Below are 24004 nucleotides of genomic sequence, written 5' to 3'. Positions count from 1 at the left end.
TTTAAAACGACGCACGCAGTGTAGAACGTAGAAGTACGAACTTTCCCTATAATAGTTCCCATTCGATAATTTATGGCCTCTTAAGTGTTGAAAAAATTTTCCCATTATACAGAAGTTTCGTATCTTCCATTCTATTAAAAAGAAATCTATTTTATTTTTGTATTTTTTTTATTTACAAAAAACTGAATTAATAATTATAACACGAAAATACATTTTTTCCAACAATGTTATTTCTTGATAGTGGCGTTGATTATAAGAAATTCTATGACACGTTTTATATATTATCGCAGGCCAGTTAATCAATGTCTAATCAAGATATCTGAGAATAACGGGATGATAAATGATGATCGGTTAACAAGCTTGTTACAAACCACGAAACTAGATCAATTTCTTACGATAATATGTAGAACGATAAAGCTGTCGTAACGACGTAAAAATTAATATTTAGAATGAAGCAAAAATGAAAAATTACAATTAAGAAATTGTGTAACCTTCCAAACGTGTATTTTGACCCAGTTGCGGCAAATTAAGGAAAACGTTTATGATTTTTAATTTCGCATTAAGAGATCGTATTCAGAATTTGCAAACATTTACGATTCAAGATGATGTGTTTATTAACGTTTCTATTTGCATTAATTAATTATTTATTGAACAATATTTCATTAAACAATTCTAGAATCACTGTCTATGTAATTGCCATTATATACGCACTAATTAATTAAAAATTATTATATAGCACTGCGTCAGCACTCTGTGTAAATAAGAAAAGAATACACGTACTTGGATACACAAGCGGCTTAAAATGGACTAAAGCAAACAGTTCTTTTAATTACATATCGGAGTTTCTTTCTTTTGTCTCTGACATATCGCGCGTACAAGGTTACCATGAAATAGCTCTGTGATAATTTTATTAATTAAAGGCTGCGCTGTATGGGACTAAGCACGCGTCGTTAAAATTGAAGTCGAAACATACGAAACATTTGCGAGGAGAAAACAATTCGTTACATTAATCACATTAATTAGTCGCAACTTTTTTAAATTCATTTTCGTTATGCCCATACATCGGATATCGATTTACGATTAAACGAATTTAATTAAATTGACGAGTATTATACCAATGATAAATATGAATAACGATTATTACAGAAGAAAAGGTTAATTTACTTCGAATAGACTGTTTTCTTGACGACGAATATGTTTTTCGGCAAACGAAATTACTTATACAATGCAATTTACATTAAATTAAGGTAAGGCTCTCAGTTGCTTTAGAAGTGTAAATTAGCTTGGTATAATTCAATGCACAGATACGCAGTGTACGAATCTAATGAGATGGCTTTACACCCAAATTAGATACCATACTTGATTACAATACCCTTTTGTACAAAGTATAATACTCAATTATGATTTGTAAAGTAATTTGAGGTCAGATAATTTAATCAAATTTGTAATATATCTCGACTAATAATTTTTCATCCACGTTAATTTGATTTCAGGGAAGCAGCACATATTCGGTCATTAAATACCGTAATTATTTTGTACGACCTTAATATACGACGTTTTAACATACGAGCTTTTATGTTTGTAGAATTTGTTATAGTCACAAATTAGTAGTTAGATATTATCGAGCCAACTTAATTCAACGAACTGTGATCATGTTAAAAAACGGTGCAGAACCTCTAGAAATTATAATATTCTTTAAAAAGCGATATATTTCTTTAAAAAGATTACAATGGACGTTACTGTCGTAGCTGTATACGTTTCTATTTCAATTTATCCTGATTATTTCTTGACGAAGTTACCTATATCGCATAACATCGCTCGATATAAGTATCAAATCAAACAACAACAATTAATCCCGGTAAACGATTTTAAACACATTCTCAAGCATCATTTACACAGGGATACACGTTTATCGATAACTTACCCCCTTTTATTCGTTTCGCCGAATGTATACTTCTCTGTCGCTTTTCTGCTGGCTAATATATCAGGAATATTCGTTCTAATATTCCCTGCATTTCGTCCAGGAGCGACGAATGAAGATTAAAAGCTCATCTTTGAAGGCAGATCGAAATCAAAATTAAATGATCGTTAATCCAGCAAAGGTAACGTCGAAAATAAAATAAAAATCAATCATCGAATCGTCCGTTAAATCGTAATAGGATGACGAACAAGATTAACGAAGAAATTACCCGGAAGAAATCGTAATCAAACTGAAAATACAGGATGATAAAAAGGGAAAAATCCGAAACTCTGGTCGAAAGAGATATAATATAATACGAAATATTTAATTAGCATAGATACTAAGCAACCCTAATAAATCCTTTCGATATAACACATATCTTCGCATGTATTAGGTTGTTCGAAAAGTTTCCCTCGTTTTATGAGGAAATAATAAACGCATAGCGTTTTTCCTTTTATATTATTTCATCGAATTACGTATGATCCATTTTATTCTATCAAACTAAAGATCACAACGTTCGACAGATTAGGTTTCATGTTTGTATAAACTAGATTTAAACATTAGATTCAGTCAAAATCAAACATACGATGACCATTTATTATTTATGTTATAGTACCACGCCAGAATAATTTACTTATAATTCTCAATGAGAATTGATCGTAAAATTCTTCCAAATAAAAAAAAAATATTTGTATAAAGATGCGTTGTTGTAAAAGACGTGTAGAAGAAAGACACTTCTCGGACAACCTAATACATAGGTATTTATGAGCGTACAGTATCATCGATGAGCAACTTCCAGCAACACATTGGATATAAGACAGGAGAATTAGTTTAAATTCCGTTTTAAGGACTTTCTTATACTTTAGTATACTTACTCGTAAAGTTATCACTGCGAGTGGAAAATTCATGTCATTACTAAGAAACATATTTTATATTTTTCTCAAACACCCTTTCCTTTCATCGCCCCATAGAAATAAATACGAATACAGCTTTTTGTGAAGCCAATTTCAACGGTTTTCGCGTAGAGTCGTTCAACCAGAATTGACAGAGTGAGAGTATAAAAAGGCGAACCATACAGTGGTAACCGTAAAGTCGTAAACCCCTTCTTTTCATCGCCTTACACAAATAAATACAACTACACGACGTTGTCGGTTCAATTTCAGTGGTTTTCGCGTTGAATCTTACAACCAGAATTGATTGGACAATCCAAGTATAAAGATACAAAACGCATAATGGTATTAAGAGGGCAATCAATTGTTCAGAGCCACTATTTTCAGCGTGTACACAATAGCGAAGCGTATAAAAAATGGTCCCTCTGTGAGTTAAGATTCGTAGGAGGCAGCAGTCACGATCAACGGCGCAGGTTCCACGATGATCTCCTTCCACGAGGAAAAGCCTTGCTGAAGTCTGCCGCCCCACCGCAGGCACCCCCACCCCCTCGTTCACGATATTCCTCGTGAAAACCGGCCGCATTTCGTCGCGAGTTCTCGGAAAGCGCGCACACCAAACCAAACGATCCCGATCGCAATAACCGTTGTTACGTTAATCGTGAAAATCCTATTGTACCGGAACGCCATGGTAACTACGTGCGGGTCAACAGCAATCGTTCGACGGTCATCGCTGTACATTTAAAGTAGAAGAGAAAGTATAATCTATGGCAGCTACGAGTGATTGGACGAAGAGAAGGTGGTTGGTTCTCTTACATACGTAATCTCAATTACCGATGTCTGATTAACATAATATTTACTTACAAACAGTAAATTACGAGTAATAGTTCGAACGTAAGTAGTAAAGAACGAGAAAATTTCGGATCGAAGGGAATCGAACGAAAGAGAAAACGATCGAGAATCGTTGGCCCTTTAAATTTTCGTGTCGTGCAAGCTAAACCGGCGAACAAGTAAATTGATAGAGGGTTGATTCGTCGTTGTCTCGGATGAAACATGCACGTCGTTGCCTCGGATGAAACACACACACGCACGAGTGAAAGAACCTACGATCAGTTTGCACACGTTCCAAAGGAATCGAGGAATCTGTCAGAACCCTTTGATCCGCTCTTTGTTGCAGCGCTCCGGCTGTCAACATCGATACGTCGAACGCAGCTGCTTAGGCAATACGCGTTGACGTCTGTTCAAACAGCCAGATCCCGATGTACTTAAGCCCTAACCTACTGCTACTCGCAGTGTATTTATAACAAACACGTGTTTTTCAAAGTCGTTGACGAACACCGCGATTTAATTAACCGATCGAACGATCAACTCTTCAAGGAAGTTGAAGCAGCGCGATTCGAAGCTGAACAACGTACTGTGAATCGTTCGTAATCAAGTTGCATAATAGCAGCATGCTGAAACAGCCGAGTTCCATGCAATTGAAACTGACGCCTGTAAACGAAACGATCGCAATACCTGTCCACGAAGAACTCCTTGAAATGTCTCAACGTCTCCGAGATTGACTTCGTCACCGTGACGCGAGATCGATTTAACAGTTTCGCTCTTTGCACGACGCCTTTCATTGTTTCACTGACTGTAAACCGTGTTTCCGATGTTTTATAAATTGGCTGTCTATCGAATGTCGTGCGATGCTTCCTGGTTCGTATCGACCGGAATATTTCGATCAAGCGGTGCGTCGAAAGGTCGCAGCAAGTGAATGCTATGTACGAGTAGAGAAGCGTGATCGCATGGATCGAATGGATTGAAGTCATTTCATGGGATATCGAAATAATGTCAAACTGATATCGGCAGAATTTTACGGATGATAGATCATAATCATCGAAGTGGAAATAGTAGCATCGTATGAAGCAGCATCGTACGAGTCCTTGCTGAACGATCCTTAAGCAGATACTCCACGGCTCGGTGAGTTGCATCCTGCACGTGTTCAGTTATCTTAAATTTGCTATGGAACTGAAACTGATCTACTTCTCCGATAATAAGCCACCATGTTGCAGGTGGTTATGAACTTTAACGCTACTTTACGCAAATAGGCGAACTTAGACTGTTAAAGCTGTTATCTTCGATAGAATCAACAAAATTGTTTGAACGTGTAGCTGAATCGACGAGATTAAGAGATGGAAAGAAACTCGACGAATAAAGATGAAAGTACAAAGAACGTTAAGATCTTTCGCGTGTGTACAAAACGAAAATTTCTTTCAATGCGTCTCGTTGAAGTAGAATGAAATTCCTTTTCAAATATAGTATCTTATGATTCTCACGACTTGTATTCTTGCACTGTAAGATTCTTAGATATTTCTTGAAAGAGTAATCCAACGTTTCACTATCGTCGCTAACTTCGTCGAGTATCTCAGGTTCCCATTCGCGATTACGTCGCAGCTCGCGAGTTTGTAAACGCGATCTATCGAATTAAAAAAGAAAGAAAACAGAAGCATCGTACACGTACGCTGATTAGAAACGAACTTTCAGTGATCAAAGATTTCTCCTTTTTCCAAAAAATAAACTTACTATCGACGTTTGTCAAAGATGAAGAAGAAAGAAATACGAATCCAAAGAAGTATATGTAGTTTTGAATCTTTAACGCATGCAGAAACCACGTAACTTCTACATTAGCTTTGCTGAGTTCGTGTAAGAGAAACCAAAGAGCTGCGGGAAAAGATTGTTTTGCGTTTTAACCCTTTCCACTTTGACGATGTTACGTGGAAGCCGAAACTTGTTAGTTTATATCGTTCACGCGAATACCACACGTGAAAAATATGATAAGTCCATTTCTGTTGAATTTGACTTTTATGTGACATAGCGAACGAAGAGAAGTATTTCGATAAAAAATAGCTGAAGAAGGGAATAACCTGATAGATTCAAGATATACGAGTCTTCTAAAAATAAATGATAAATTCAAGGTATTCCATGAGAAACGAATAACGTCAATCTAGATATTATGTTAGTGTAAGGTGAAAATATATTGATATTCCTAATATCTGTTAAATGTTCGAGAGGATGACAAAAGCACGCATTTAATTCCAAAATTAAAAGTGAAGATAGCTTCAACGTGCAATTGATCGACTACAAGTTGAATTAAATTGCTTCTCCGTAAAAGGCAGAAAACACAACTTGCGTTTTTCACCTGTGGCTTTCACACGAATACGTAGATATATAAAACACATTTAAGCATATAAAATATATAAAATACCTCAAGAACATCACTTTCGACAGGTTTCTCAATTACCTAGGTGTTTAATTAGTACTTAACGTCGGAAAAATAAACGATTTATTTTCACTTTATTGCTGCAAACCAACGATATGCATCGTAACGCAATTAAAAACACGAGCACAGCGCCAATTTTTTCCCGCGAATGGAACAGTTCCGAATAACACTGCAAAAAAAGCTGGGCCGAGCTTCTGGAAGACACGCTTTTGCCAAAAAAATTCGATGACTCGGCGAAAACATAAAACGGCGATACATGAAAATTATACAATCGAAGAAACACATTATTCTTATATTTCTCGTACTTTCTTCAACGACTCTCGTCAATCTTCTGCGCATTTCGCAGAAATAAGATTTTAAAAATATAGCTTCGACAAGTTTATAGTGACACGTCTAATCGTTCGATTTAATTCAAACGTTTGCCAATTTTTATTTTCTGTTCGCAAATACTACTCCGCAAGGAAAAACATAAATACTTAATATTTATTACTAATAATTATTTTTTCCGATATATGAAAATAGTTTGCGTTGATAAATATTCTCTGTAATTCAAACATAAAACGCGTGCTTCACGTGTTTCTACGCGTTCGCGTGCTTCCACGCGATCACGTGTTTCCACATACTCAATATGTGTACGTTACACGGAAAATATCCCATTCGCTTATTAGCTATACATTCGAAACGTAGGAATTTGAATGATACGCAAAGTTCTGCCAAATAATATGTAGACCCATGCTGATACATATTAGCTGTAGCTTGATACATTTAATGCAATGCAATGCAAAACGTATAAATAATTAAGCACCAATGTGTAAACAATTCTGAAAAAGCTATTTGGAAAGTTAAAAATTAACTGAAGCAGATAAGAAAAGGATAATCTCGATATATCTCTTAATTCTTGAGAGAAATGTTGTTTACATTTCAAATTATAACTTGTACTGGAGAAGTCAGTGTTAAAAAATGACGGTACTATCAGTGAATTATTATGCATTAATGGTTACGATAATGTTAAGGCAAAAACAATGGTAAATACCCTGAACTTTTTCCATTTGAAGAGAATTTTAAAGCTTATTCCAACAATAAAATTTGACTTCACTCAGCAGCTACATTTTTACACCGAATAGATAGCTTATATCGATTAGCATAATTTCCCATATTTCTCGAATATTGTACCTTTTTGTTCCATTCAGTTGTTCAATAATACTTTCACGATTTCATTGTAATAACGTCATTTTTCGTTTTAAAGCATTAAAATGCTAAATATTTTATTTTGCCTAAGCAGATTCAATAAAAATCCCTTTTCCAAAGATAAAAGAAGCACAGTAACGTCTCGCGAAAGCGGAACTCGCCGAGGATCGCCAAGGAAATCGCATGAACGTCGAAACCTTTTCTTCTCTAAGAAGAAAAACTTTCGTTGGATTTTCATTAATGAAATATGTCCGAATACTTTCGATTCCTCTCGACAGTCTTAATAGGATATTTCACTAGAAACTTTTTAGAAATCTTCTGTTTATCGTGAATCTTTCAAATGGTCATACAATTTTAGACGCCCATCTTATTTTCGATTTCTATACAATTTGCAAACGCATATGATGAATATTATAAAGAAAAACGTGTCGTTAAAACTGCACGTTATCAATCGACGACAAGGAGAACAATGGTACTATCGGAAAGCAATCGTGCTAACATCACGTTGCATATACGAAAAATATACACAGTGCCGGACAAAAGTATTCCTACGCCATTGGAAACGGAACAACATTTTTAAAATTCGATCAAAGGGCTTGAGTTTTTCTGAGAAGTTAGAAACGTTAGTTTATTCGATGACGAATGAAAAAGCATTTTGAGAAATTTGCAATTGGCCAAAATCGCGAAGAAAAAGGTAAAGCTCGCTCTTTACTTGTAATAAAAATTTAAACAATATATTCCGAAGATCGATAGCAGTTACGTACATGTTAAACATTTTATCGAAACAGATTGATACGGAAACAAACGACAGACATCGAAAGATATAAGAATCTTTAGATCTTAGGCCGGAAATCGTGAAAAACAGCGACTTCCACCACTTTTAACAGCTTTTCTTCGTTTTTGTATATTTGCGAGTCTATCGTACTCTAAAAACATTGCTCTTCATTTTACGAAATTAAATTTTGGAAACAACCCTCGAACAAATTCATATTTTTCGGGAGGTAATTTAAAAAATGCAATCTGGGTAAAAGATTCCTTTACCAAATAATGTAACGAGTAATATACTTTGGATGTTTTCCGTTTTTATGTGTATACCGCGTATTCCGTGCTTCTTCGTAGTTTCGAATTTCTCATAAATAAATAAAAATCCGCAGTTTGCTAGCCAATATGGAGAAATGTCGTTCTAAAAGGATATTCGTTGCAACTTTTATACAATTATAAGGGTTCTTCTTTTGGAATCTTTCTGGCTTGCATATCAGCAATAATACAGTTTTACTTACGTCTGTCTGAGTTAGAACACGAAACTGCACCGATGTTATAACAATAACAGAACGTGCGAAACGAAAGATTTTCTCCATCTCGTGTCGTGTCAATCACGTTGCCATTCGAACGAATGTTTAAATATTTAACGAGAAACATAACGCGATCCAACACACCAAAGACATTCTCGCTTATAAAAAAATATTGTGTAAATAATTTTATCTTCCGATCAGGTATTGACTCGCCACGCTATTCAAATCCATAATCATCTCTCCTGAAACGACGAAGACATAAACAACGTTAGAACAGTTGAAAATGGTAAAAAATTCAGTCAGGTAATTAACTTTATTCGTTCTTCGTATACCAGTTAGCAGCCTTTAGATCGAAAAAATAATAAAATCTTTCTTGAATATTCTACAGAATTGAAATAAAATTGAAAATATTCTGCACAACACGCGTGTCACGAATAGGAAAACAGAAATTTTCCTTTGAAAAATCTTTCCACCTTTCACGTACGTAGCTCATCAACTTGTCACTGTGATGAATACGAACTGGTAACAATATTGCTAGTTCCTCCGTAGTTTAGCGTAACGCAGTGTTCCAAAAATATATATTCTTCAAACAATCCGAAATGCCAGCTACAATATCGTTCGCTCTTTCGTTCGAACGTAAATAAATACGTTCAGAACTCTTTCACGGAATTAAAAAAGATACATTGACAAAGTAAACTTTCCTCGTTAAATCTCCATACTCTGCTAAAGAATGAAATCGAGCGAATGCAGATTTTTAAGAACATTTTTCAATATGATCTTTACCGCTTTTTTCATCGTCATCGTCATGGTCGTTATTTGAAATTAAATCCGGCCATAAGGACATAAATCAGAAACGTGTCCTTTTTTATCGAATATTACACGGATCGTGAGATAAATGTACAAAAGTAGCTAATTAGGTCGGTGTCGTGTTACCTTTTGTTAAATGCCGAGATATCTTGTTTCGTTGTATTTTCGATGACGATGAGTCTGGTAGAAAATATGATTAGCGGAGCAGCATAGAAGCAAACAGGTACTCTACTTTCTATCGTTCACCATCGCGCATTTCTGTGTCGTCCTATTCTATGTGTATTGATATATATGTGTATGAATGATTGCGTATGTCCATCAGAAATAACCAGTCAGGCACGCATTCCCTTGCCTAATGATCTTTTCAGTTTTATATTCTACTTTGTATAATTTTTTTTTTTCGAAGAGTTTCGTAACTGTATATGAGTAAAAACCACAAACTCGTTCTTAATTACAAATTTCAGGATAACGGTTAGAGCAAGTACAAAATTAACTTTGATATTCTTCTTCGCGATAATTACTTGCGCGAGACCGATCAATTAAGAGAGAAGCGGGGTAATGAAACTTCACGGGGATATTTTTTCGCAAAGGAAATTTATAGGAAATATATAGGAAGGCGAATCGTACGTTGATCGTTTAACGAATTAATGTGAGAGAAAACCCTGTGTCTGTTTAAGAGAAAAAATTCCATTTCCATTGAAATAAAATCCTTTGGAAGATAATTTAGAATTAACTGGTTGAGAATCATAATGACGTAGGATCAGCCAATTGCTGATGTTCAGAAAATGGTTCTGCGTTTACTGTTACGAATAATTCATTACATTCGTTCGTGTAATAGAAACGTATCGTGACAGATAATCGAATCGTAATTTAATTAATTATGAAGTTATAAAGGTACGATGCTTTCAAGTGTCTAAATACGAGACTAAATTCAGCTTCTCAAAGTTGCTACTTTCATCTCTGTCGTTCCTAAGCCGCCAATTAATTCTCCTACTGTCTGCGAACGACAAAGAATATTAACAATTCTTTGCTAGAGAAATAGTTTCTCGTCAATGTAAGCCCCTTTGTCATAAAATTTCCTTCTGTCAACCAAAGAACCAAGAGCTTCGCTTCGTTCGTTCGAAGAATATTGTTGTGTCCAACCCAGACAACACAGACACTTATATCAAAGTGGTGTTTGCGCGCTCGCGTTACGTTGGCCAAATGGCATAATAGCGTTAATAAGCACAAAGTGCATATTGTAGCTAGGCAACACGGCAGTAACAAGTATTGTCAGTATGCCTCTTGTGACCCGCGGTATTACAACGCTTCGCCACGGACCAATACTCGATCGTTATATTATGTGAGTTCGATATAGCTTCCTATCGTTTACCTCGCATTCAATCGCGTTTTCTCTTCCATAGCTCCTGTTCAAAATATTTCATTATACTGCAGAGTACTCGTATATTATAAAGTCGAGCGCGTCAAGTAAATCATTCGCTCGCATTTTCTTTTCTATAGCTGTTATAAAAAAAATATTGTATTATAAAGCGTATTGTAAAGTAGTTAAAAAAGCATCCGCGTTACAAATACATATCGAAAGCGACGCATTGATTCCAGTCTGTATATTTTCTAGGGAAGAAACGAGAAGGAAAATCCAAGTCAATGGCGAATGATGAGAAATTCATGGACTGGACGTTATTTTAAATTTTTGAGTCTGCAAGAAGTATTTTCTGAAATTTATTCGCCAGAGGGAAATATTCGACTGTAAGGTAGAAAGAGTCAGATGATACGCATTATCTAAATATCTAAATAATTAAATACGAAAATAATTGCTGGAAAATCTTCAGACACCAATGTTATTCTCAACGAACGCGCCTTTTACGCGCCTGACATCCACCCGACTGACGCAGGAAACTTAAACGAGAAATAAAACGAAAAGCGACAGGGCGTAGACGAGAGTTGAAAGGATACAGCGTGTATCGTTTGTATAAAAAATAAAGTTTTTATTTCCCTGGCACAAAATAGTATTGCAAACAGAGGTATTGTAGTATTCGCGCGACCTGCATTGTATAAACTGTTTGGAAATTAATAGGAAGGAAGGTTTTATTAAAACTGCCATTCAGCTCTGATTCTTAACAAATAAAAAACAGTAAAGTGCTGAACATCTCGCTACGGATGAAATGACAAGATTTTAAAAAAGGACGATTCTCCCGTTCATTTCACTATCGTTTCACTATCGACGTGTGATATTTACAAACAAGACGCTTTATTTCTTTCTATCACTTTTCTCCAGTCTCAAAGAAATTTCGCATGACAAATCGAGATATTACAGGCTTGAGAGCATCCTATAAATCACATCGTTTGTTTCATGTTCCTTTCCAAGGAAATACAGACAATCTGACGTTTCTGAGACGTTTCTCATTCGCGATTCTTTATGATTCTTCTTTCTCTTCGGCACAAAATTCTCGTACGATTTTCTAGTACGATTATTAAATATTAAATTCTCCGAATAAAACTAGAATAATTTTTCGAGTCAGCCATACGTAACGTTCATGAAAATATGCAAGCACAGACATTTTTGCATCGTTTTAATTGGAATATCATACGATATTTAACATTTTAGAATGTGATATTGGTTATTGATCTTCTCGTAACTGAAGTTTTAGTTCTTATGAGTGAAGAGCTGAACTTATAAGAACCAAAGTTTAGTTCTTATAACTGAAGCGACATCTAAAACGAAATGTAAACGGGTATAAGTATGAACATACCTTGGGTTCACACTGTGGTTTTAATATTGTTAAAACAGATCGAATTACTTTATGACATTATTATTATTATATTATCATATCGTTATCTGTTTACACATTTGTATGTACCTGTAGAAAGGAGATCGAATTTCAAGAATATTACAATTTCATATATAATAAAATATTGTTTTTAAAATTTTATACATGTTTTAAACGATATCATAGATTGGACGGTAATTTGGTAAACTTACAATTTATTCATTAATAATTTCATGAATATTCGTTTTGCAGATACACTGCGCATACAATATATGCAATATAATACAACATGACATTAACTGTATCAGCTGCATATCATTTATGTAAAATTATCGTTCATCATGACATTAGTAGTAATTAAATGAAATCAATAACTAGCGATATTAATCTTATGCGCAATTTCGAAAATATTATATTTATTATATTTTATGTATACTGTAACGAATGGTACGTTTATATTATTATTAATTTCCTATAGTCAGACTACGGATGTTTATTGAACATATATGAAACGTTTAAGGGTGCATAAAATTACAGAATGCGCATAATATGAAAATATCCAATATCCAAAATAAAACGCACCTTGTGTATATCAAGTAGTTGAAACGAATCTCTACTTACATTTTATTTCTTTCGCTAATTATTTTGATAGAAATATGAACATCCACGGTTGTCTTATAATATAAAATTATAGAAAGCATGCAGCAATATCAAAACACATTTAAAGAACAGATTATGTCTACAAATTATGTCCTCAAGTAAATTTTACGATGGAATATTGTAGAACCAGATGGTACAATAGAACTTGAAACGCAAACGTACGACATAGTTTCAGGGACAGATATCGTATCCATATCACGTATGGTAATTAGCATCAAACTTAGAACATTTGATTGTTGCCCTGGCTGCAGTATCAACATACCATGCATATGCATACTTAATGCATCGTTAGTATGGCTCTTATACACAAAACATAACTTTCCATAAGATTACAGATCCCGAGTTCGAATATGCAGAAATTCTACAACATCATGAGGTTTCGAGAGTTACTAACGTCTGAGGGATTTAAATTCAATAATTTATGTATTAAACGGTGCATGATTTAAACTTCGTAGGTTCAAAAACAAATTTCAGGTTTCAACGTCGCTTCAGGATATTTGTCTCTTGCAGTCTAACAAGCATAAAATATTAACAACTCTAACTCTAATTAAAATTCGATGAAAATGAGCTTATGTTTCGAAACGATTTTTCCAGGAATATCTCGCGCAGTTGGATTTCACGATGTAAAATCAAATAAATAGAAGCTACTATAGGATTCAACAACATCAAAAACGTTTATCGTACGTTTCCAAACTAACGTAGCGAACAAATTGGAATATGCGTAATCGCTGCTAACAACGTGCAGTCTCGTTTAGGACAACAAGAATCTGAACAATTTGTACTTACGTTTTGAACATCGCGATTTTGTAATTCAAATACTCTGCGGGACAAAGTTATACTCAACTTATATCGTTGACTCGCATTCCATATTAAACAGATAGCATTAGAAATTAGGAAATGCAATTGATCGAAACGTAGTTTAGTCCTTTTGTCGTTTCCATTACGAATGTTTTGTGTCTTTGAGTTTAACTGCGTTTATTGTAGCAACTTAATCACTTGAGACAATAATTTCCTCGAGTACTGCAAGGCATGTTATGAACTTTATATGAGAATTTCTGGTTCATTTAGCAACTAGCAACTTAAATTAAAATTTAAAAAATTCTAGTGCTTCATTGGCAGACGTTCTAACTTAAGCGTGCAGAGTAAACTAATGCTATATAAAGCCATATTAAAACCTGTTCCAACTATGGGGAACAGCTAGTAATTCCAACATAGAAATTCTTCAACGGTTCCAATCAAAAACTCTAAGATCCTCAATAGATGCACCTTGGTATGTTACCAACGAAACAATACATCGAGACCTTAAGATACCTACAGTTAAAGAAGAAATATGCAAATTCAGTAATAGATATAACATAAGAATTACCACCAAACACCCACCCAAAACAACCACCAAAACCAACTAGTTACTCAATTACTTGACACGACGGATCAGATTCGTAGGCTAAAAAGACATTACCACCTAGATTTAAATATTAGATTCAGCTAGAATCAAACATACGATGACCATTTATTATTCACATTATAGTACCACGCCAGAATAATTTACTTATAATTCTCAATGAGAATTGATTGTAAACTACTTCCAAATAAAAAAAAAACAATTAGTCGTAGAAACATGTATAATAGGAATTCATTAAAATAAGTCATTGCAACTATAGACACACGTTCTTAAATAAACTTACATATTTTTCTGTTACACTATACATTAACACTTTGACTGCCACGTTGGTCGTATATGACCGGCCACGGTTTCTCCTGTAACGCCACGGTGATCATTGGTGACCGGAGCTCTTGAATTTCTTACAATTGTAAAAATTGTATGAAAATTGACAATTAGGGTATTTTGAATATAATCGATAAATAAAAGATACTTTGAAATAAAAAGTGCCCCATTGAACGATTAAACATTGTTACTAGAACATCAATAAAAAAAAAAATGAGGACAAATCTTGCATGTAACGGTGCACTGTGTTTGCATCCATATCTTTGAGGACTAATCTACGAATATTATTATAAACACAGCTTAGAAAATAATCGTAAATGCTGCTTTATAATTATATAATTGAAGTTAGAAGTGTGCACGTACCTTACTATTATATACAGAATGAGCAAATACCGTTTACTAATATCTTCTACACGTTTCAACAATATATTCTGCACGTTTTGCTTACGACGAAACAGCGAATGCGAATGGTTTGTTGAAATAAACGAAGCCTCGTTATAATACGTCGCTATCAACTGTTACCAAGGCGCCACGGTGGTCACCCGTGACCGTCAATAAGATAAACGGTCCATTGGGGAAGAATGTTGTCTTACATCGTCAATTTATTATTATTTTGCCATTATATGCTTTGAATAATAAAAATACTCCCGTGGCGTCCTCAGCGAAACATGTGATTTCGGCGTAGCAGTCAAAATGTTAAGACAAGTGTTCGTATATGTGCATGATTGATGTTACGAACGTTGTCTATAGTTGAAACGCGTTCGGTTTAAAGTAAAAAAGAAAAATTCACAATATGGTGCAGAAAGAATGCGACATTCGAAAATATTGCAATAAACGTTTGCTTGAATATCGATACATGTAGGTGTACCGATAGTGAAACAATGTGATCCGCCCATCCCCTTGACATTCTTGAGACACGTTCTTCCTAGCGGATAAAATTTGCCAAACAAATACCAAAGAATATTCTCTTCTACGCTCGCGTACATCATTAAATATTTACAAACCGTTCTGTTATTATAAATTGCAAAAGTTCATCGTAGAAAATTAATAAAGTTGTTTCCTTCAAACCAATTTTCTGCACGAATATTGATTAATTGTGAAATCATTGCCGTTAAAATTGATGAGATAACCAGATTCTATCAGGTAATAGAGGTAGCTGTTACTTTGACAAAACTTCAACGTTGTTATCTCAATAATATACGGTTTAGAAATTCAGTTAAAATCGGACATTGTTGTACTATTAATTGAATGCTAAAATGTTTATTACAATGCACACAGCAGTTTTCAAAAGACTTCGCAACAATATATATCATGTATCGTTGCAAAATTCAGACAAATACCTGAAAAATATGAATTTTTGGAACACGTTAGTATATTATTGGAAATCCCAACACTACAAAATATCGAGCATCGTTGTGATACTGTTAAAAAATTTTATATTTCACAGGATCGTAACAAAACGTTGAAATATTCTTCTTCCAAATTCCGAGAATACCGACAAAAATTGTAGAAAAAATCCGACCGACATTATTCCAAAGGGTCAAAAATACATCAAAAGAACTTACAATGATACTATAAATCTTGAAACATAATCTGAAAAACCTGCGACTGCTATATTATGAAAAGCGTCGTATTTAATGAGGTTTCACGGCGTAACAAGCATTTTATGGAAGCTCCAAATTGCCCGACGAATGAAAATTATAAAAATCCACAGAAATTCAAGAAAATACATTTACTTAACTATTATTCCCTTACTTTACTTACCGAGATATTACGTTAAATTCTATTGCTTCACAGAATTCTTCGTATTATCGTCCATGCGTTCGTTATATGATTCAAGAAATTCCATCGTATCCTTTTATATGTTTGATTGACTTCGTATTTAATCGAAAGTAATATCATGGTAATGAAAAGTTCATAAAAATGCAAAGAATAGAAACGTAGCTATGGTTTTAACCGTTGTAGGTATTCCAAGAACAAAAAATGTTCTCTCGATGAAGATAAGTACCAAGTACACACGTTCAACTATTTTCCATGAAAATTCCAGCAATTTTATTTGTACACTGGATACGAATGCAGAGATAAGGGTGGAAAAATTTTTCGAGCGAACAGTTAGCAAAAGTTAGTAAAATCGACGTATTCGTGAGATTATTTTTCCTAACGGAGTAACCTAGTTTTCGACTCCCATGACGATAGAATTAATGAAGTTGTCGAGGATGGGTACTTAATGGCAGTTCCCGCTGTCAGAGGCATGAAAAAAGTGAAACGTTGTTTATTGTTGTTTCGTCTCAAACAAAGGACCCCTAGCCACCTCGTTAAATTCAGAATTTTATCAGCTCGTTTCGAAATACGACGGAAATTCTACTTCTACCAGAGAGTTTGGTATTTTGAAAATAAATAAATAAAGTCGATTATGTTCCATCAATACTAAAAGTTGGATATTTGCAAACTCGATAAACGATCGTAAAAAAATTGTGCCCTTTTGTAGGTCGATAAATCGTACGTACAACTTGTGCCGGCAGAATTTTAACTTTGCGTGTAGCAAGCAACATAAAATTCAATGAATAAATCATGCCCTCGATACTTTCCGCTGCTACGCTTGAGAATACAATTTATCGAGTCTATTGAGTTACGAGACCTGTCCTTTCCTTCTTTTTTTTTTTTTTTTTTTTTATATAGACAGCTACGAATAATTTTTGTCAGAAAAATTAATTAATTAAAGGTATATGGTGTTGGCCACGATAAATAATTACAAAGTACCAGGACACAAGATTGTTTGTTCGTCGTGACATAATTGAGAACGAATGACAAAGTTTTATTTTTATTCTTGAATAATTTCTACTGAAATTGACGATTATAACTTGTGAATTGTCTTTGATTTGTTGCAGATACAATCCACCACCATGAATATCTCATGGTACGACGAAAATGAAGTAATAGAAAATATTTGGCAACCTACGTTCAACAACACGTCAACGATATCCCCGACCTATGCGAATGGCTCGATATACGATGATTTTGGTACGAATTATATTATTATTAATACATCTCATTGTTGAAAACGAAATGTGAATGAACATCATTCAAACATGATATAAAGGCTGCCAGAGGCTAAACTACCGTTTTCATTCTCATTAATTGTACATGTTAATTCCAAAGAGCCGCGGAAACCTTTAATAACCGAAATGAAGAACGAAAAAAAAACGCATCGTTGCTTTAGAGAAACGGATATAAAATGGAATTTCGCATCGTAACATTCTTAATATGTCGAAGCGTTCTTTGAGCTTTACGTACATGTAGGTACAAGCGTAAGTGTAGTAAAATTCTCAAAAATAGTTTCGAGATCAGAGAAAGTTCGTCGATAGAAAGTCGATCAATAAACGAAAACACTCGTTGAAATTCGATCTAAGTAGAATATGATTTCGTCTTTCGGTTTCTCAACGATTCAAATTAGTATAACTCTTTCAAGTGATATGCAAATAGGATTAGTGAGAGTATACACTTATAACAAAATGAAGAAAGGAAACTAATCGCTTAGTTGATCGTCGTGGATCGTTTTTAAAGGAATGAACATAGAGTTAAGATCATAAAGTTGACGACGAAGGTAGAAATGACATTTTCCTTAATCAAAAATCTGTGTTCTTTTATTAAACTTTACTGACTCTGTCGTGAATGGTAATGAACAGAACTCGGTATAAAATAAAATTATTTAAGTGACGATTCAGAAGCTTAGACTGGCTTAAAACTTATAGCTTGATAGCTGTAAAATTATTTATTTTACAATAACATGTAATATTGACATTTAAATGGAAGAGGATTTATTTATCTTGGCTATGATTGTGGCAATATAAGAATGAAAGAATAATTGTGTATATGGTATATATTTTCATTCATCGAAAATTATTTCACATATTAAGCTACATTAATTAATTATAGAAATATCGACAGAGTTATACCTTTTATACTATTGAAGCTAAATTTTAACAATGACTAAAGGTGTTTTGAGTTGTTCACGGTATTTATTATTTAATTTGCACGAGAAGATTTCGAAGAAAACCGCGGTCTTATTAGATGAAAATATTTCGTATATTCTTAAGCGATGCAAAGAGCCGGAAGTTTCCGGCCACTGTTTGTGGCAGAAGTCCGTGGTAACAGTTCACGCAATATCTGAACTATACCGTATACAACAAGGAAACTCATTTTGATACAAGAAACCTTATAAAATTAAACGATCAAAATATTTCATTTAGTTATATTTAATTTAACGCTAGAGACACGATAATGAATATCTTGTAAATTAAAAAAGATGGACGTGTCTATATCGCTCTGAAAAGCTTTATCCCGTTAAAAGTTACTCGTGTTCTTTCATGTTTCGTGTTCTTTTTTTCCTACGAAGAATTACATTTCATCATTCTGAAAAGAAAGGTAACAATATCTAATCCATTTGAATAACATATTTCCTTTTTTCCACTTTCCACATTGAACATCACAGTTTTTTTTTGGTGTTTCTAACAATGAACAAATTGTATTCACTTGATAATCTGTTGATCGTTGCGCTCAAGCATTATCGACATTACAAACATGAATTGCAACTTCAAAGAACTGTAAATTGCATCTTCTTTGTGTAGTGAATTATTCTTGTCTTTTTCAGGTTCGCGCGACGCCACTATCGAGATCCAAAATCCAATGTTTTTATTCATGAGGCTATCTCGCCTTTAACAGTTATTCGCGAAAATATTCATACAAATATTCGTTCGCTCGCTTTGAAAACGTTAGCCTGAATAGAAAGAAACACGCGCGATAAACAGTATGCCTTATCAGAATCAAATCGTAGAGATGGTTTTTGTCGACAAAATCGAAAATGAAAATGGAAAGTAAAAATTCAGATACGATCGAATTGTGGAAGCTTTTAATTTATTCCTCTTTGAAAATATATCTCTCATATCTATCATATCATTTAAGACAGCATAATTATATGTATATCATCCAGAGATTATTTTCCTATTATTTTTATATCAAATGTCCGATTCGTGTTCATACAATTTAAGGATCCTCGTTAGTTCAAACGCCACTGATTGATTTCAGATGGAAAATACGAAGTTCCAACCGCTATACTCGTTGTCCTCAGCATATCTTACGGAACGATATCGTTTCTGGCAGTAGTGGGAAATTCTCTTGTTATGTGGATAATAGCTACATCCAGACGTATGCAAAACGTAACGAACTTTTTCATAGCGAACCTGGCATTGGCGGACATTGTTATCGGTTTGTTCGCGATTCCATTTCAGGTAAGAGATTTATTTAATATGTAACTCTGTGTATTCAGATAAAATCCGAACTAAAATATACATTGTTCTAATCACGAGAAATATTTCTATTAAGTTTCAAGCAGCCCTGTTGCAAAGATGGCTCCTACCACATTTTATGTGCGCATTTTGTCCTTTCGTGCAAATCCTTTCTGTCAATGTCTCGGTTTTCACGTTAACGGCGATCGCGATCGATCGACATCGAGCGATTTTAAAACCACTCAGGTGCGTCAATCTATTAAAACGGTAGATTATCTAAGTCCATCAAGTAAACGTACGCCGTTCGATTTTTCTGACCATTGTTATTTATATTTCTTTTTCTCATTTCACGTGTTTCACATTTAATAGCGCGAGACCAAGCAAGCTGACCGCCAAAATTATAATCGCTGGAATTTGGTTTCTCGCTTGTAGTTTGGCTACACCAATGGCAATTGCACGTAGGGTCACTATGGTACGGGAAAATTCTATAAGTAAGTTAAACGACAGATCGCTTGTCTAAACTATCAGAGACTTGTAAATAAGAGACTTTTCATTTTTCATCGATGTATAATACGAATCGTTTATTTTCAAAGTGGTGCAAGTGCATTTTGTGGAAAGATTGAGAAAACGAGAAATTTCCCTACGCCTTAATATGAACGTTTTCCTTACAAACAATTTATAATCTAAATCTTAGGATATTCTTTTGTTCTAATCAACCGAAATTTAATAAATTTAATAATTAATTTAATAAATCCATTTCCTGTAATCCGTAGCCTGTACAAACAATCGAGTCACCAAATAATCAAAAACAAGTGACACTGAAATTAAACAACGATATGTACTTTCTTTTTCCTGTCCTTATTCATAAAGCAGAGTGGATTAAAGCGTAGAACATGGATTTTAAATAATTCGGTAACTCTGAGAGCAATGTGTGGGTCCGCTCGTAACCCTGAAAAAAGATACTGATCCAGTCAATTTCCAAACAGAACTATTTACGTAATGAATTCGCATCTAATTAAACGCATAAAGACGCGGATGAACTAAGTAGACCTTTCAGCAAAAGATTTTTCGATACCTGGGAACAAAGGAAAATGAACTTACGCCGCTTTGAAAACGAACGATCCATGTACGTGTAACTTATCGATCGTTTCTTCTAATTTCTAATTGGCGTAGATGGCGGAGATCGCTACAAACCGTTCTGCATACACGTAAATCTATCCACCAAATCCATGTTTATTTACTCAGGATTGTTGGTATTTTTGCAATATGTCACGCCTCTTTCGATTATTTCCTGCGTGTATGCAAGAATAGCGTTAAAACTCTGGGGAAATAAGGCTCCGGGAAATGCCGAAGATTCCCGGGATGCGAATCTAATGAAGAATAAAATAAAGGTACAGCCCATTTTTTTATTACCAACTAACATAAAATCTCCAATTATATTTTCGATTTTTATTATGGAATTTTCCGCTGTTCAATTCTACAAACGCAATACGTCTACGCGCCGACGCTACTATGTTTCTCGCGTAGACGTTTAAATAGAAAATAATTAAACAAAAAGAGAAATAATTCTATTACAATGATAACGTATTCTCCTACGTTCTCGTACTACGTGCGTATTTTACGTAAACAGCGTAGCTTCGATTTAATTTAAACATACTTTTATTGGTTTTATTTAACACAGTTGCGAATTGTTCGTTGCGTTTCAGGTAATCAAAATGTTGATCATAGTAGTAGCACTTTTCGCAATTTGCTGGCTACCGCTTCAAACCTATAACACTTTCCAATATTTTTATTCAGAAATAAACAAGTAAGTATAATAGATCGTTCTACGCACAGATTATATGTAAAACAGATTACTAAGAAGCGTGATTACAGTTACAAATATATCCATTACATATGGTTCTTTTTCGATTGGCTGGCCATGTCAAATAGCTGTTACAATCCATTTATTTATGGGATATATAACGTAAGTATCGCAAGTTATACGTTTCGATATCGTTCTACATCTTCTCAGTGTACGATCTACTTTTAGGAAAAATTTAGAAGGGAATTTCAACAGAGATGTCCTTTTAAATCGCGAAAATGGTCAACTAATCCACCAATTGATACCACGGATACGGATAAAACACAAAGTACAAGAACCTCCATAAGGTATTCTTTGAAGTACATTTCATAATTGAGCTGCGCAGAAGCCATGCTGATCCGTGAACTAAGACGTAGCGAAGAATAACAACTGCAAACGTTTATCAAAAACATGGAAATGTTTACTGAAACGATTACTTGTACTATCTTTTCTGTAATAATTAAATTTATAAAGAAATAAGTCCCTTGTTTCTTGAGATACTTAATATTGATCGTGTACCTGGATAAAATTGCCAAATTGAAACAGGAAAATTGAAAGATAAAGGGGAAGAGCAGGGAATGCCCATTTATTTTATGACGTTCTCCTTGTTGTTCCCTTTACTCTTCGATTAACAACTTCATACAAAATGGAGTTGATCAGTTTAACCTTTGAAGGGCCCAATTATTGTACTATTTCTATAAAAGATTGTTTTATTCATAGAAATAAAAAGTAATTAAATTTAAATGTCGTAGATACGAATGGAGGCGTACAATCTCCAATACTTATCCAACTGTATCATCGTTTCATAAAGGTATGTCAGCGAGAGACTCGACTCAGTCGTTTATCGATGATCACCAAAAGAACGTACGAAACAAAAAAGGGATTAATTACTATTTTCGTGGTGAGAACCACTGTGCGCATAGAAACGAGGAACTGTACGTTTTTTCATCCGGAAGGCACAAACACACTCAAGACCTCGACACGGAAGAATTATGTCTATAACGTAGAGAATTTAACGAATTGCTTATCGATTAATTTAAATAGTATTAACAATGAGATGTATTTTGTTCAAAGTGCAAAATTTGCACGATTCATTTGCATATGTAACATGCAAACAAAGGTAAACCAATAGATGTAACAAGGTAATAGTTCTATTAATTGATACTAATAGAGGATAATTTTCCCACATATCTTACAGTAACTTGTGAAACAAACGTCTAATTAATCGCGTTTTCTTTTCAGTTCTTCTAATCGTTGCTCAAGTTTTTCTACGACTTAAATGTGATAAACATTTGTCTAGCATTTACTAGATTCCTAATGTGCATATAAGTACATATATATGTGCGCGTACACAAATTTAGTGCACCTTTTTATTTTCTTTACATTTAATGAATAACAATTTCTCAGTGAACTACTATGCCGTAAAAATATTCTTGAAAAATTCTAAAATCTTGATAGAAATACTTAGTTGTAACAAATATGCAACGGTGAATATTTTAAAAATAATTAGGATAATTGAAGAAATATTTTATTTCCTCCTGATTAATTTCCTTTTTAGGATCACAGTTATTAAACTTTATGAAGAAGTTCCACACAATATGTAAGGCTGTGAAACATTTATTAGAGTAACGTCTTTTTGTTACTGTTCATTATTATAAGTTTAAGCGTTTTTCTATGTAAAAATGAAATTTTCTCGCAACGATAATAAAATGCTAAATATGCCTTGATTGAATGATAATTTACATTTAGGTTGATAATTGGAAAAAGTATTCAAAAGTATTAAACATAAATATTATCCTTAAAACTTTTAAATAGATATTTTGAAAAGATATTAAAATTACAGTTAACGTGATTATTAAAAAATTTTGTTGTAATAACAATTAGCTATATCTTTGACTAATAATTCTAATTTCCACCTCACCACAGATTAAAGATATATGACATGTCCTGCAACAAATTACTATTTCTTTAGTACATACATACATATTATGTAAAATTGTAGCAACAAACAGGGTAATGAAGAGTTTAGTCTCTGAAGTTATTTGTTCAAATGATCATGTACATAACGATGATAAATAAAAAAAAACAGAATATTATTTCAACTTAATTAAATGTTAAAATTGATGTAATTTATCGTGCTACAATAATAAGAAAATGTTTCTAGTCAATAAATGAATTTTTGTTGAAACATAACATGTTATATAAAAAAATTTGTAATACAGAAACTTCTTTTCCTATCAAACAAAATATTACTGTATAATTTCGAAGACGTTCTATACAGATAAGTAATTTTAATATGACACTTTTTGTTTTACGATGAAGAATT

General features: G+C 33.8%; 1 protein-coding gene across 6 annotated transcripts; it reads left to right on the top strand.

The window, feature by feature from the left end:
* The first annotated feature begins 3428 nt into the window (after positions 1–3428).
* LOC139995619 (RYamide receptor) lies at positions 3429–23871 on the top strand. Of its 6 annotated transcripts, XR_011802017.1 has the most exons (12): positions 10629–10742; positions 11017–11156; positions 17439–17571; positions 19636–19838; positions 19933–20081; positions 20205–20326; positions 21009–21226; positions 21542–21642; positions 21711–21801; positions 21868–21986; positions 22431–23165; positions 23237–23871. XR_011802017.1 is itself a non-coding variant. In XM_072019247.1 (11 exons), the coding sequence occupies exons 3-11, from the start codon at positions 17454–17456 to the stop codon at positions 22678–22680; spliced, it is 1371 nt and encodes a 456-aa protein (XP_071875348.1). In that variant the 5' UTR covers positions 10629–10742; positions 11017–11156; positions 17439–17453; the 3' UTR covers positions 22681–23871. The 6 variants fall into 6 exon arrangements, 5 of the variants coding, with proteins under 5 accessions (XP_071875351.1, XP_071875348.1, XP_071875349.1 ...); XM_072019247.1 differs by having other exon boundaries at positions 22431–23871; XM_072019248.1 differs by having other exon boundaries at positions 10634–10738; positions 11012–11156; positions 22431–23871.
* The last annotated feature ends 133 nt before the right edge of the window (positions 23872–24004 follow it).

This window comes from Bombus fervidus, chromosome 16 (genome assembly GCF_041682495.2).
Source record: "Bombus fervidus isolate BK054 chromosome 16, iyBomFerv1, whole genome shotgun sequence".
Lineage (NCBI taxonomy): Eukaryota > Metazoa > Arthropoda > Insecta > Hymenoptera > Apidae > Bombus > Bombus fervidus.
Note: the sequence above shows the minus strand (reverse complement) of the source record. Positions and strands in the feature narration are given on the sequence as shown.